Source organism: Triticum urartu, chromosome 1 (assembly GCF_003073215.2).
Source record: "Triticum urartu cultivar G1812 chromosome 1, Tu2.1, whole genome shotgun sequence".
NCBI lineage: Eukaryota > Viridiplantae > Streptophyta > Magnoliopsida > Poales > Poaceae > Triticum > Triticum urartu.
Genome location: NC_053022.1, coordinates 365,436,246 through 365,450,452, shown reverse-complemented (window position 1 = coordinate 365,450,452; position 14,207 = coordinate 365,436,246). Strand labels below are relative to the sequence as shown.

Genomic DNA, 14,207 nt, shown 5'->3' with positions numbered 1-14,207 from the left:
CACTATTCACAATTTTTACACCATTATCGATATCTAGTCACACAACTAATACACATGCATATTGATCTCCTTCTTAACAGTTCAAAGAGGTGCGGGACAAGCTCCTAGAAACGACGGAGCGCCTAGAAGCACTTCAAGAGGAAATAGCGGGATTTTTGCTCGACCAGGTCATAAATCCGAAGGGAGAATACTATTACCCGCTACCGCCCCCATCGACCAGGTCATGAACCACTTCCAATTGTCATCGTGCTCCGAAGGCACCAATTAGGCTAATGCCACTGGTTCCGAAGGCAACATGCATATGTAGGAGAAATTGTATATAGCTATACATGTGTGTATGTGTGAATTAATATGGTGGTTTGTGAGACATTGATGATATATATATGATTGCTTCTACTAGAAATTCTATATATACATATATATGTGTGCATAACGTGTACAATGTGTAGTATCGTAAAATACCAGCAAACGAAAAAGAATTAAAATGAAAAACACAAAATTAAATGAAAAAGAAATCATAAAACCAAAAAACCCCCAAACATTTTAGTACCGGTTGGTGTTACCAACCGGTACTAAAGGGCTCCCGGCCCCCGGAGCTGGCTCGTACCACGTGGTTGCCCTTTAGCACCGGTTCGTGCTGAACCGGTACTAAAGGGGGGGGGGCTTTAGTGACCACACTTTAGTGCCGGTTATGAAACCGGCACTAAAAGGCCTTACAAACCGGTGCTATTGCCCGGTTCTGCACTAGTGCCAAGACGATTTCTTGCCTCCTAGCGGAGGAGGTTTCTACGGGCAAAATGAAGAAGGTGAAGAAGGCTATCAGGAGCATAGGAAGAAGAGTGACGTCGGTAGGAAGGCGTCGGCGGCTGCTTAATGGAGGATGCTCCGTCTTTTCGTCATCCATCTTCGATTGACTCGTCGATTTGGTGGCGTTCGGTGGTTTCGTTGAGGGTTTTGTTTTGACGTCATTCTGCGAAGGCTTGTGGTTGTTGTGTTTGTTGGGTTGATCGTGACGTCATGGAGTTTCTTTCTTAGTGAATAGTCCGCATGTCGTCTATATGTATCGGTTTTCGCCTGGTTTTCCGTTAATTAACTGGACAATTCTCTTCTTCTTAATTAATCGATGAGGCAGATCTTTTGCCTCTATTTTGAAAAAAAAGTGTGCTTCTCTTTTCACACCAACAGCGTTCAATTAGAGTGGCTATCAGGAGGACTTCAGTAGCTACAGGTCACTCGTTTGATTCTCCGGACCTCTTTTTTCAGTATTTTTACGTCGCATGTTACAAGAAAAACGTAGAGAAAAACACTTTGCACCTGGTGGGCTGGTCCAGTCGCAGCCGAAGATCCCGGGTTCAACCTGCTACCATATGGACAATCCCTGTTTGGAAACGAGCTCAAGGTTTAAAATAGATCGGGATCAAAAAGTTCTGTGTGCTGATTTTCTTTTTTTTACAAGAAATCAGTGTGTTAGTTTCAGAGATTAGAAGTTCAAGATTCGATTTAACTTTTGTTTATAAGTTTAAGGTTTATTTTGAACCTTTTCCGCTTATAAGCCCACCGTTTTCGAAAACCGGGATGGGAAACAGCGAGTCGGTCGAGATAGATAGATTGCCTGTTTATTTTAAGCTTTCCTTGTGTCGTCTTGCAGTTCGTGTGCGCGCGGCGTGCGTGCAATAAATCAGAACGTGCAAACAATCTTCATCAGAGTAGTAGGAAGCCAGATCAGCCCCGAACAATTCTTCTTTCTTATCCACAATTCCACGTTCCCAATTCATTCACGCATCGCTACACAAATGGCTTCTTTTGCCACCGGTCCCCTTACGGGCACCTGACGCACGGAGAACAATGACGATTTAATTTAGTTACAAGCAGGGGATCGGCCGGCCTACGGTGCCCGGCCGGGCTCAGATGTCTCGTCGGCAGAGCGGGCAGGAGGCGTGCCTGACGAGCCAGCGGTCGATGCAGGGCGCGTGGAAGACGTGCCGGCAGCCGGGCAGCCGCCTCGCCGACTCGCCCACCTCAAGGTCCTGCAGGCACACCGAGCAGCAGAGCGCCTCCCCGGCCTCGTCCACCGCGGTGTCCGCGCTGACCTTGATCGCCGGCAGCCGCCGGAGCGCGTGCGCCGGCAGCCCCCTCGCACCGCCGGTCTCGAACAGGTCGCTGGGCTCCGTGAACGGCGAGCTTATGGCGCTTATCTGCATGCCAATGTATGCGTGGTTAATTAATTATTAATGCTGACACTGACGGTGAAAATGAATTGTGCTGTGTTGACATACTGTTTTTTTTATCTTATCCTTGTGACATGATCTAAATTGTTGTGATCCACATGGAATAGAAAACGAGCGTAAAACCAGTGTTAGTTAACCATGCCGCCATCGACGCAAGATTCTTTAGCACTCGTGGGTGATGAGCTCACCTCACCAAGCGCGACTTATCAAGTGTGAATCAGTGAGTGGTCTACAAGATTTGCTCTAGGATAGCACCTCTGTAACTAACCATTTTTAGGCCGCTCTCTTGCGTGTGTATGGATGCTTTCACAAGAAATCCTTGTGTCTGAAGACAACAATAGCTTGTAGACAATGCAAATGAGCTATCACTGGCAGACAGTCACCTCATGATAGTAGAGTAAGTATGTATGCTGAGGGAGATTGGTTAATTAATTGGAGTGGTTGTCGTAAAGAGCTTATTAAATACTGGTATTTAATCAAGCATGGTGCGCCATGATTTTCGTTCGAGCTGAGGTCGAGGCGCTACCTGACTCTGCACGGCGCTCTGCACCGCCGGCCCCACCTTCTCGCGGACCAGCCTCCCGCTCAGCAGGCTGAGGATGATGTCCACCTGCACGCCGTACAGTACAAACACAGTCAGTAATAAGCCTCCATAACTCAATGTACCTCGACATCACTAGCAAATGCTTAACAGTAGCCTCGTCAATAACAAAGTACAAATTCGATGCCGAGAGTCAACAGTCGACATCATTTTGTTGTTCTTATCTCCCGGCCATGCAAACCGAACCACGGGCCGCACCTAAATTGTCACCGGCGTCGAGCAAGCTTAAGCCGTCAGAGCGAAACAGAGACACAGAGTGCTCTGAGTTCTGCAAATTCGCCTCGTCTTGGAGGCGATCACGTTTCATCGTGGAAGGGACTGCTCCATTCCATGGAGAGCCGGACTCCGGCGTGGTGGTAATGGAGAAGACAGAAGAGTAGGTGGCAATGCAGTACTACGTACCATGAAGAGGACGCTCCAGACGGAGGAGTCGCTGGTGTGCCAGAGGTCCCGCGACGACTCGGCGACCTCGATGGAGAAGACGGCGCCGGAGATGGCGCCGATGCCAGCGCCCCGCACCACCCCGCTCTCCGTCGCCAGCCCGATCACCGACCCCGACACCGCCCCAACCAGCGAGCCCACCGCGGCGAAGGCGCACGTCGCCACGACGCAGAGCACCTTGCAGGCCAGCTCAAGCGCCGCGGACCCCAGCCCGGGGCGACCGCCGGCCCATTGCCGAGGCTCCGGCGCGGACGAGCTGGGACCAGGGGACGCCGACGTGTCCATCACGGGAGGGAAACCGAGAAGCAAACTGTTGAACTCAACTGAACTGGAGCGAACTGACGACGCACGCACGCCGGTGACGCAGAGGGGAGACGATGAGTGGTGAGTGATGAGTAGGATGGTAGTGGAGACGAGGAGAGCGGGGTCGAGTGTATAAATAGCGGCGCGGGAACGTGAGAGGAAATCTGTGGTCGGTTCCGGTGGTGTGGCCGCCACTGGTTTTGATTTTTGTCCTGTCCTCGTTGCGGCTGCGGCGTGGTGTGGGCCGCTTCTGCTCTCTGCTCTCTTCCGGTGGGTGCAGCGTACGAGCTCGTGCCTATATGTGACCTGTTTATTCAGCTTAACACCCGACCCCATCGTTTGGCGACTGTCACGGTATCCTGGGACCTGGATGAGTTAAGATGTCAGGCCCCAAGTCCATCATTTCTGAAGAACTAGAGTCAATTCCATTGTTCCTGCGTGCCAGGAGTCACAGGAGGCGTTGATCTGTCATCCGATGGCTCACCTTGGAAGATACCGGTTCGCCAGCAATGACTGTCCTTATCCCTCGATCTTCGATCTGACGGCTACTAGCTGCCACCGGCCGCTCTATAATTTTTCAACAAAGCCATGTGATTTGTTTTGCTTGTATTCGTCTTTCACCGAGTTGTAATGGCTATAGAGCAAACCCTCTTCCTCATTCTCGACCATGTTGATTTGTATCGGGTGCAAACCCTAGCTCGCCAGTGGCGAGCTAACCCTACTTTGCCCTTTTCTAAGCAATAGAACCCTAGTTCGAGCTCTCCAATCTTCTCTGAAATTGAGTTATTCAGTGTTAAATTCCTCCATTCAGAACTTAGAGCTTCACAATTGGTATCGAGAGCCAGACGATTCTTGGCGGCGGAGTGATTTACGGAGGTTGGGAGACCGTAAATTCCCTTTGTGATTTCATTTCGATGGCGGCGGTGAGTAGCAGGGAGGTGGCTGAAGTGGCGTTGTCGGGCGTGGTCAAGATCTCAACCTGGTTGCCGAAGAAAAAAATTCGATGGTAAAACCCCAGCCATTGAGATCTGACCGCACTGGCAGCGAGTGTAGGCGCCGGTAGACAAAGGTACCTTAAATCCCACCCTTCTCAACCATGTGGTTTCAGTCATGACGTGTGTCGACGAATCAGGCAGCACATCAGACTTGGCGTTGGATTCGCTGGAGCTGGACATCAAGACACTGCAACGGGAGTGTGAGGAAGATCGCAAAGAGTACAAGGAGTTCCAAGCGATGGTCAACAAGAATTTTGCAACTATCCAGAAGAACTTTGAGAAAATCCAAGAAATTTTTTAGGCATTTGTTGTTGGATCCCGACCCAGAGGAAGAAACGGACAAACATTTTTGCCCAAGGCAGTGTGCAGCGGAAAGACAACAACAACAACAAGTCCCCAATCGTGCCGGCAGGAAGGCCCAAGCAGCTGCAAGCTCCAACTCAACATTGAGTGCAACAGTCTGAGAAGCAAGTTCCCTCTTCAGTAGGAACAAAAACACTAAGAGATAGTTCAGGAAAGGAGCTCCATTATGGCACACCAAAAGTTCCTTACATGCACCCTAATTTTGGTAGCTCAAAAGGAGACCACAATCAAGCAGGAGGGCAAGTACAAAATCCAGCACATGTACTCATAGATGAGCTGGAGGAAGAAGGATGGCAAGAAGGGAATGCTAGAAGATCTAGACCTTCCACTCATGTTGACAATAGAAGAGCAGTTTTGACAATCAAGCCTGCTAAGCTCAACATCACTGAATTTGATGGAGATGACCCTGACTCATGGATACATAATCCAGAGCAGTATTTTGCTGTTGCAAGAACTCCAATTGAGCACATAACTGAGTTGGATGTTTCTTATTTAAAAGGACCTGCAGTCCAATGGTGGAGAGGCACTCGTTATGCTCCAAGCAATGTCCCTTGGCGCAAATTTTGTTCTTATCTCACTAAAAGATTTGCCCTAGACTCTGTTTGTGACATTGTTAGCACTTTTCATGCAACACAAAAGACTTCTACTTTTGCCATTTATGTGGAACAATTTGAAAGCTCGTGAATGTTATGAGGTGGAAAATCCTGTCATTCCTACTGGCTATTATGTCACTAGCTTTCTGTCTGGTCTCAATCCATACATAAGGATTAAGGAGCCATGTAGAGTGTTTTAAACCCAGAGACATGCAAACAGTTGTGTGGTATGCCAGGAGAATGGAAAAAGGAACTATTCCTATTCAAGCTAAAACTTATGTCCCTCAACCAAACAGACAGGTAATATTTGATCAACCAAAACCACATGTGACAGCTCCAATACAAAATAGGAACACAGTGATACAATAGACCAAGGAAAACCAAGTTTGCTGCAAATATAGATAACCTTGGGTACTTGAGCAAGTATGTAAAATGAGCCAGAGAGCTCAAATGTAGGCCCTGCAAGCTCGGGATACAGACATGTCTAAAACTATCTATGTCACTGACTTTGAGGACCCTGACCTAGAGCACACTGAACCTCCTCCTGATGGCATGGTCTTACAGGTCTCTATGCATGCTGCTATGGATATTGGGGTAGCTAGGAATACGTTCATTGTCACAATAAAGCTGGGCAACACTACTACTAGTGCTCTGGTTGATAGTGGTAGTACCTCCACTTTTGTTTCACCAGATATGGCAGCAAAATTACCAACCGCAGCGATCCCTACACCCAAAGTTAAAGTAGTTGTGGTGAGTGGAGGGATTTTATGGAGTGATTTCACATCACACATCTGTCCTTACGCAATATAGGGAAATCAATTTTCTGACACATTCAGAGTGTTGAAACTAGCGGGATATGGTATGATCTTGGGAGTAGACTGGCTTAAGAAATATAGTGATATATCGGTTGCCAGACTGATATATTGGTCAGACTGATAAATACCAACGGTATTCACTTGTCTTATCAGTTTGACCCCGATAAGCGATAAATCTATTGATTTATCGGCTTACCGGCCGATTTTTGAATAATGACTTGGAGACTTTGCATTAACTACAGAAAACTTAATTCTGTCACAATTAAAAACACCCCATACATGTGATAGAAGGTCTCTTGGCACAATTGAAAGGAGCAATAATAATTTTCAAGATTGACTCGGAAGTGGTTACCACTAGATCGGGATGGCAGAGAAAGACATCCACAAAGCTGCTTTTTCAACTCTCCAATGGCATTTTGAGTATCTAGTGATGTATTTTGGCCTCACAAATGGCCCTCCTACCTTCCAGGCCCTCATGAATATGTTGTTTGGTCATTTAAATTTTGTGGTAGTCTTCTTTGATGACATTTTATAGTATTCAACAAGTCCTTGAAGGAGCATAAAGAGCACCTGATTGCAGTCTTTGATATTCTCCAAGCCAATGAGCTACATGCCAAAGTGTAAAAATGCTCCATTGGACAATCTAAAGTGGAATATCTAGGGCATGTTATTAACAAACAAGGAGTGTCCACTGATCCATAAAAAATTCTAGCAATTTAAGAATGGCCATCGCCTACTAATGTCATTGAACTAAGGAGTTTTCTAGGATTAAGTGGGTACTACAGGAGGTTCATTCAGGGTTATGGCATTATCTGCAGGCCCCTCTTTGACTGCCTCAAGAAAGATGCATTTTCTTGGAAGGAGGAACAAGAAAAGGCCTTCCTGACTGTGAAAGAAAAGTCAACTAATACACGTGTACTAGCTCTACCTGATTTCACTAAACCCTTCACCTAGAGGCTGATGTTAGTGCCTATGGACTGACAGTTGTGTTAATGCAAGAGGGCAAACCTATCTCTTACTTTAGCAAAACTATCGGGCCCAAGGCAGCAAGCGCTTATGGCAAAGAAGCCTTAGCAATTATCAAGGCTGTCAAGAAATGGAACAATTACTTCTTGGCCACTTCACTAATAATCAGAACATACCAAGAAAGCCTCAAATACATTCAGGAGAAGAAGTTAACTAAAGGTATTCAACACAAGTTACTACTAAAATTACTGGGATACAACTTCAAAGTGGAATACAAGAAAGTGAAGGAAAATAAAGCTGTTGGTGCATTATCTAGAGTCAAGTAAATGGTCTCTACACTCACTATTAGTGAAAACACTCCTACATGAGTTAAAGAGGTGGTCAAAGCTACAAGGGATGGCAACAAAGTGACGGAACTCATAGCTAATATACTAGCAGCAAAGACAATAGCACTGCCTATTCTTCCAAAAATGGAATTCGAAGATTTCGCAATAAAATTGTGGTAGGCATAGCAACTTCTCCCATACATGACATTTGAAAACCTTACATAATTATGAACTAGGGGGCCACTCTGGAGAGAGAGAGCAATCTACCATAGAGTGAAACTTGTATTCCACTAGCACGGCCTCAAACAAGATGTTATTGCATTTGTCAAGCAATGCTAGTGTGCCAAATCAACAAAGCAAAACATTCTCCTTATCCTGGCCTCCTAGAGCCCTTTAATGTTCCTGACTTTGCATGGACACACATTATTATGGATTTCATAGAAGGATTGCATGTGTCTGAAAACAAATATTTGATACTAGTGGCGGTGGACAGATTTACCAAATATGCACACTTCATCTACATGAAACATCCTATAATAGTGCAATATGTGGAAAGAGCATTCTCTGATACAATCTTCAGGTTACATGGTATGCCCCTGGTCATACTAACTTAGAGACAGGATCTTCACAAGTCACTTATGGCAGCAATTGTTCAAGTCCCTCAAGATCAAGATACACATGAGCACAAGCTACCACCCACAATCTGATGGTCGGACTGAAAGAGTGAATCAATCATGTTTAGAAAATTACCTCAGATGCATGTGTTTTTGGTAGCCGAGAAAGTGGCATGGGTGGTTGGCTCTAGCTGAGTGGTGGTACAATGCAAGTTTCCGCACTTCTCTCCAAATGACCCCCTTCCAAGCTCTGTATGGTTTTCCTCCCCCATGGCGGCAGAATCAGCTCTTCCTGACACCATATGTGAGGATAGTGACAATCTCCTTCGAAACAGAGAATTCACACTGGAAATCATCAAGCAAAATTTGCTCAAGGCACAGAGCAGAATGAAACACTATGCTGACAAGAAAGAAAGGAAAGGGAATTCTCTGTGGGGGGGGGGACATGGTCTAGCTAAAATTTCAGCCCTACTAGCACAGTTCTCGTAGTTTGCATAGGCACTCAAGCCCCGCTCTAAGTTTTATGGTCCATTCAGAGTTCTGCAAAGGATTGGAAATGTTCCTTTTAAGATGCTACTACCTGAAGGATGCCAGTTACACCACACTTTCCATGTTATCCAATTAAAGAATCATATTGGTCCCCATGTTGTTGCCTCTAAACACCTCCTTCTATGATGCCCTGATGGCATTATTAAGATGGAACTAGAAGCAATATTGGAAAGAGAGCTCATTCCTAGACAACAAGGCAATATCAATATTCCAGTGGTCAGGTGGTTGGTTAAATGGATCGATATGCCCATTGAGGAGGCTACTTTGGAGGACTCGGCCTTCATCCAGAAGATTTTTCCTTCTTTCAAAGCTAGAGGGCAAGTTCAGGCTCAACTAGGGGGTATTGTCAAGCCCAAGTCCATCATTTTTGAAGTTCTAGAGTTAATTTCCTTGTTCCTACATTCAGAAGTCACATGAGGTGTTGATCTGTCATCTGATGGCTCAACTTAGAAGATACCAGTATACCAGCAATGACTATCCTCATCCCTCGATCTTCGATCTGACGGCTACTTGCTACCCACCGGTCGCTATACAACTTTTTGACAAAGCCATGTGATCTGTTTTGCTTTTCTTCTTCTTTCGATGATTTGTATTGTCTATAAAGCCAACCCCCCTTCTCATTTTGGACCATGTTGATTTGTATCAGGTGTAAACCCTAGCCGCTAGTGGCGAGCTAAACCTACTTTCCCCTTTTCTAAGAAATAGAACCCTAGTTCAAGCTCTCCAATCTTCTCTGAAATCGAGTGATTCAGTGTTAAATTCCTTCATTCAGAACTTATACTATGACATAAGATGGGTGATTCTGTAGACACAAGTTTTTACGTTAAAGAGCCATCGTGTTTCCATTGGTTCAGAGCCTCTTTAAACTGCATCAATCAAAAGCTGCCTTTCTGCCACTGCCAGAGAGAAAAGTGGAGACTACTATGTGAGGAGTAGACCCAGGACTCGCCTTCCGCGATGAAGAGGCAAGCACTCCACAACCTTGTGATGGCTGCAAAAATTGACATGCCGACGACCAACATCAATGGCAACCATGCCGCGTGCATGACACGAGGTCCATGCCCTTGAAGTTATAAATCCCAAGGTCATTGCCCGATAGGCACTTGCTACAACGCGCCCTGCTCACTGCTACTTGTGAACTACATTGGTATTTTCCCCGAAGAGGAAGGGAGATGCAATATGGTAGCACACAGTATTTCCTATGTTGAGAACCAAGGTTATCGAATCTAGTAGGAGATTCACGCAAACAACAGTCGACAACACCCACACACAAAAGAGCAAATACTTGCACCTAACGCGGGCAAGAGGGTCGTCAATCCCCTTATACTCATTAATTGCAAGGGTTTCTAGTTTTCCTAATATGATTAAGGTAGAACCGAGGCCATAGTTTTCCCTAGAGGCATCTCTCTCATAAGCATGTCATACGGTGTGTAGACAAATTACTGTTGGGCAATTGATAGAAAAAGCGCATAGTTATGATGTTATTCATGACATGACCATATATATAGGCATCATATCTGTGACAAGTAGACCGACTCTTGCCTGCATCTACTACTATTACTCCACCAATCGACCGTTATCCAGCATGCACCTAGCATGCACCTAGGGTATTAAGTTCATGACAAACAGAGTAGCGCTTTAGGTATGATGACATAATGTAGACATAATAAAATCAAGCAATATGATTGAACCCCGTCGTTTTCCCCTTAGTAGCTCTAGCAACAATAGAAATACATGCCTCACTTCCCCCTCTATCATTGGTTGAGGAAATTGCAAGATTGAACCTACAATTATGCACCACTTCCACTGAAGACCTAATTGTCAACTTGGCCAAAGAAAACTCATAGATAGGAAATCACTACATAGCTATAACAATAATACAAAATAAAGTTCAGTATATAACTCAGTTACTTTCAATGTATAATCTAATCATAAACCTACAATTCATCAGATCCCAACAAACACACCGCACAAAAGTATTACATCAGCTCGATCTCCGAAGAAAACATTGTATTGAAGATCAAAGAGAGAGTGATAGCCATCTTGCTAATCACTCTGGACATATAGGTCATGTCGGAACTACTCACACATCATTGGAAGGGCAAGAAGGTTGATGTAGAAGCCCTCCATGGTCGATTCCCCCTTCGGCAGAGGCCTCCAGATGAGATCACAGAAGAACAGAGGCTTGCAGCGGTGGAAGAATTGTTTCGGGACTACCTCTGGTGTTTTGGGATTTTAGGGAATTTATAGAAGTGGAATTAGGTCAGGAGGAGTTATGAGGGGCCTACAAGCTCAGGTGGCGCCCCCGGGCGCGTGGGGTGAGCTTGTGGCTCCCTCATAAGGCTTCGGGCGTCCTCCCAAAGCTTCATGGGTGTCTTTTGGTCCAAAAAAAATCACCATAAAATTTTATCGCGTTTAGACTTCGTTTGGTATAGTTTTTCCCTCAAATAATAAAATAGCAAAAACATGCACTGGCACTGGGCACTAGGTTAATAAGTTAGTTCTCAAAAATGATATAAAATTACATATAAAGTATGTAAGACTGGTATAATAATAGCATGAAACAATCAAAATTATAGATACGTTGGAGACATATCACTCACTCGGCCGACACTGCCTTCCAGTGCCACAACCCCGACATGCATGCTGCAACGAGCTGCAAGGCTGCACAACCCAGATGCCTGCAGCACGCACTGCTCTTGGCAACCACATGCAGACCACGAATGCCACACCGCATTTGGGACCGTCGCCCCCGGTGTACCGTCCAACAACCTTGATGCCCTCACAGCTCAAGGTCATCACCCAAGCCATGCTAAGCTCTACCTCATGGATTCATCGTTGCAGCGTTGCCTTAGGCCGCCGCCTTGGATCTCAACAAATATATCGGAGCCGCTGCCCCAGCGTACATCACCCTTGAAAATGCAAGAACCTTGCACATTATACAAAGGCTGACCCTCCAAAGCGATGACTCCAATGAGGTTATAACGTAAATGCCAGTGCCGCCCACTCCAATGGAAGGAGGTTTAGGTACTCACCCAATGAGCCCAAGCACATGAAGGGAGAGGAAGAAGAGCTCTAAGCCAGCCCTCCAAGGAGGTCACGACAACCACGAGACAGTGTAGCTGCAACCGCATGAAACCAGAGGTGGTATGCAAGCGACGGCGAGCACCGATGTTGTGACCATGGGGCGTCGTAGTTGCAACCACCTGTGGGCAGAGCTGGGATGCTAGCATAAATGAGCACCAATCCTACAATGCGAGGCGGAGGAGCTGCAATCGCCTGCGGGTAGAGTTGTAATGATGCTGAAGCGCCAGCCGGTTACTACCACGGGGACGATAATGTGCATTATTGTGAGTCAGCCGGTGCTGGTGCTGCACCAATCAGGAGATGGACTCAAGAGAAGGGTAGGCGGGAGGAGAGAATGTGCACCCGACTTGCGTGGATCCCTATTTTTATCGCAGGCGGCATTGGGAGAAAGTGCATGTGAAGAAACTGGTTGATCTAACGGCTATGTGTGGGCTGATCCGACAATGTTGGAGGGCACTGATCGAGGCTAGCCTCGGTCAATCGACCCCTAACATCGCAAGTCTGCATGTATGGGTCTTAAAAATCTTCCTAACATAAGAGCATCTCTAGCAGATACCGCAAAAAGCCCTAACCACTATAATAACCATCGTTTTAGGGACCCGTGAGGAAAATCATCCCTCGTGGGTTGATGCGGCTTGAAGCTACATCGGTATTTCCCCAAAGAGGAAGGGATGATGCAACACAGTGACGGTAGGTATTTCCCTCAGTGATGAGATCAAGGTTATCGAACCATTAGGCCAAGCAACAACACGTAAGTGGCGCCTGCACACAAATAAGAACTACTCACAACCGACGTATTAAAGGGGTTGTCAATCCCTTTCGGGTAATGGTGCCAGAAATTGGCAAAACGGACGTGAATAAATTGTAGTAGATTGATAGATCGAACGCCAAATAAAATAAATAAGAATAAATTAGAGCAAGGTATTTTTTTATTTTTGGTTTAATAGATCTGAAAATAAAAGCAAAGGAAAATAGATCGCAAAGGTATATTAAAGAAGAGACCCGGGGGCCGTAGGTTTCACTAGTGGCTTCTCTCGAGAAAAATAGCAAACAGTGGGTAAACAAATTACTGTTGGGCAATTGATAGAACTTCAAATAATCATGACGATATCGAGGAAATGATCATTATATAGGCATCACGTCCAAGATTAGTAGACCGACTCCTGCCTGCATCTACTACTATTACTCCACACATCGACCACTATCCAGCATGCATCTAGTGTATTAAGTTCATGGGGAAACGAAGTAATTCAATAAGAACGATGAGATGATGTAGACAAGATCTATCAATGTAGAGATAGACCCCATCGTTTTATCCTTAGTAGTAACGATACATACGTGTCGGTTCCCCTTCTGTCACTGGGATCAAGCATTGTAAGATCAAACCCACTACAAAGCACCTCTTCCCATTGCAAGATAAATATATCAAGTTGGCCAAACAAAACTCAAATATCGGAGAAGAAATACGAGGCTATAAGAAATCATGCAAATAAGAGATCAAAGAAGATTCAAATAACTTTCATGGATAAAAAGATAGATCTGATCATAAACTCAAAGTTCATCCGATCCCAACAAACACACCGCAAAACGAGTTACCTCATATAGATCTCCAAGAGACCATTGTATTGAGAATCAAACGAGAGAGAGGAATCCATCTAGCTACTAACTACAGACCCGAAGGTCTACAAAGAACTATTCACGCATCATCGAAGAGGCACTAATGGAAGTGGTGAACCCCTCTGTGATGGTGTCTAGATTGGATCTGGTGGTTCTGGACTCTGCGGCGGCTGGAATTGATTTTCGTTGACTCCCCTAGGGTTTCTAGAATATTGGGGTATTTATAGAGCAAAGAGGTGGTTCAGGGGGCACCCGAGGTAGGCACAACCCACCAGGGCGCGCCTGGGCCTCCTAGCCCGCCCTGGTGGGTTGTGCTCCCCTCGGAGCACCCCCAGGTGCTTCTTCGGCCCATTGGTTGTCTTCTGGTCCAAAAAAATCTCCAAAAAGTTTCGCTTCGTTCGGACTCCGTTTGGTATTGATTTCCTGCGATGTAAAAAACATGCAGAAAACAGCAACTGGCACTTGGCACTATGTCAATAGGTTAGTAGGAAAAAAATGATATAAAATGACTACAAAATGATTATAAAACATCCCAGATTGATAATATAACAGCATGGAACAATCAAAAATTATAGATACATTGGAGACGTATCGGCATCCCCAAGCTTAATTCCTGCTTGTCCTCGAGTAGGTAAATGATAAAAACAGAATTTTTGATGTGGAATGCTGCCTAACATGTCATCTCATATTCTTTTCTATATAGCATGGG

At 45.5% G+C, this 14,207-nt stretch overlaps 1 protein-coding gene across 1 annotated transcript; it reads right to left on the bottom strand.

The window, feature by feature from the left end:
• Positions 1-1,707: 1,707 nt before the first annotated feature.
• On the bottom strand, positions 1,708-3,703 carry LOC125533722 (NEP1-interacting protein-like 1). The gene is made up of 3 exons (XM_048697088.1): positions 3,232-3,703; positions 2,755-2,838; positions 1,708-2,195 (listed from the first exon to the last, which is right to left on the bottom strand). Exons 1-3 carry the CDS (start codon positions 3,553-3,555, stop codon positions 1,905-1,907), a joined length of 699 nt encoding a protein of 232 aa, XP_048553045.1. The 5' UTR covers positions 3,556-3,703; the 3' UTR covers positions 1,708-1,904.
• Positions 3,704-14,207: the final 10,504 nt, after the last annotated feature.

Bases quoted from the DNA above. Each gene is read 5' to 3' on its own strand.
- LOC125533722 (XM_048697088.1), bottom strand. From the start codon at position 3,555: ATGGACACGTCGGCGTCCCCTGGTCCCAGCTCGTCCGCGCCGGAGCCT. The intron at 2,839-3,231 runs GTACGTAGTACT...TACGGCGTGCAG, and splicing joins TCTGGAGCGTCCTCTTCATG to GTGGACATCATCCTCAGCCT. The intron at 2,196-2,754 runs GTAGCGCCTCGA...ATTGGCATGCAG, and splicing joins AGAGCGCCGTGCAGAGTCAG to ATAAGCGCCATAAGCTCGCC.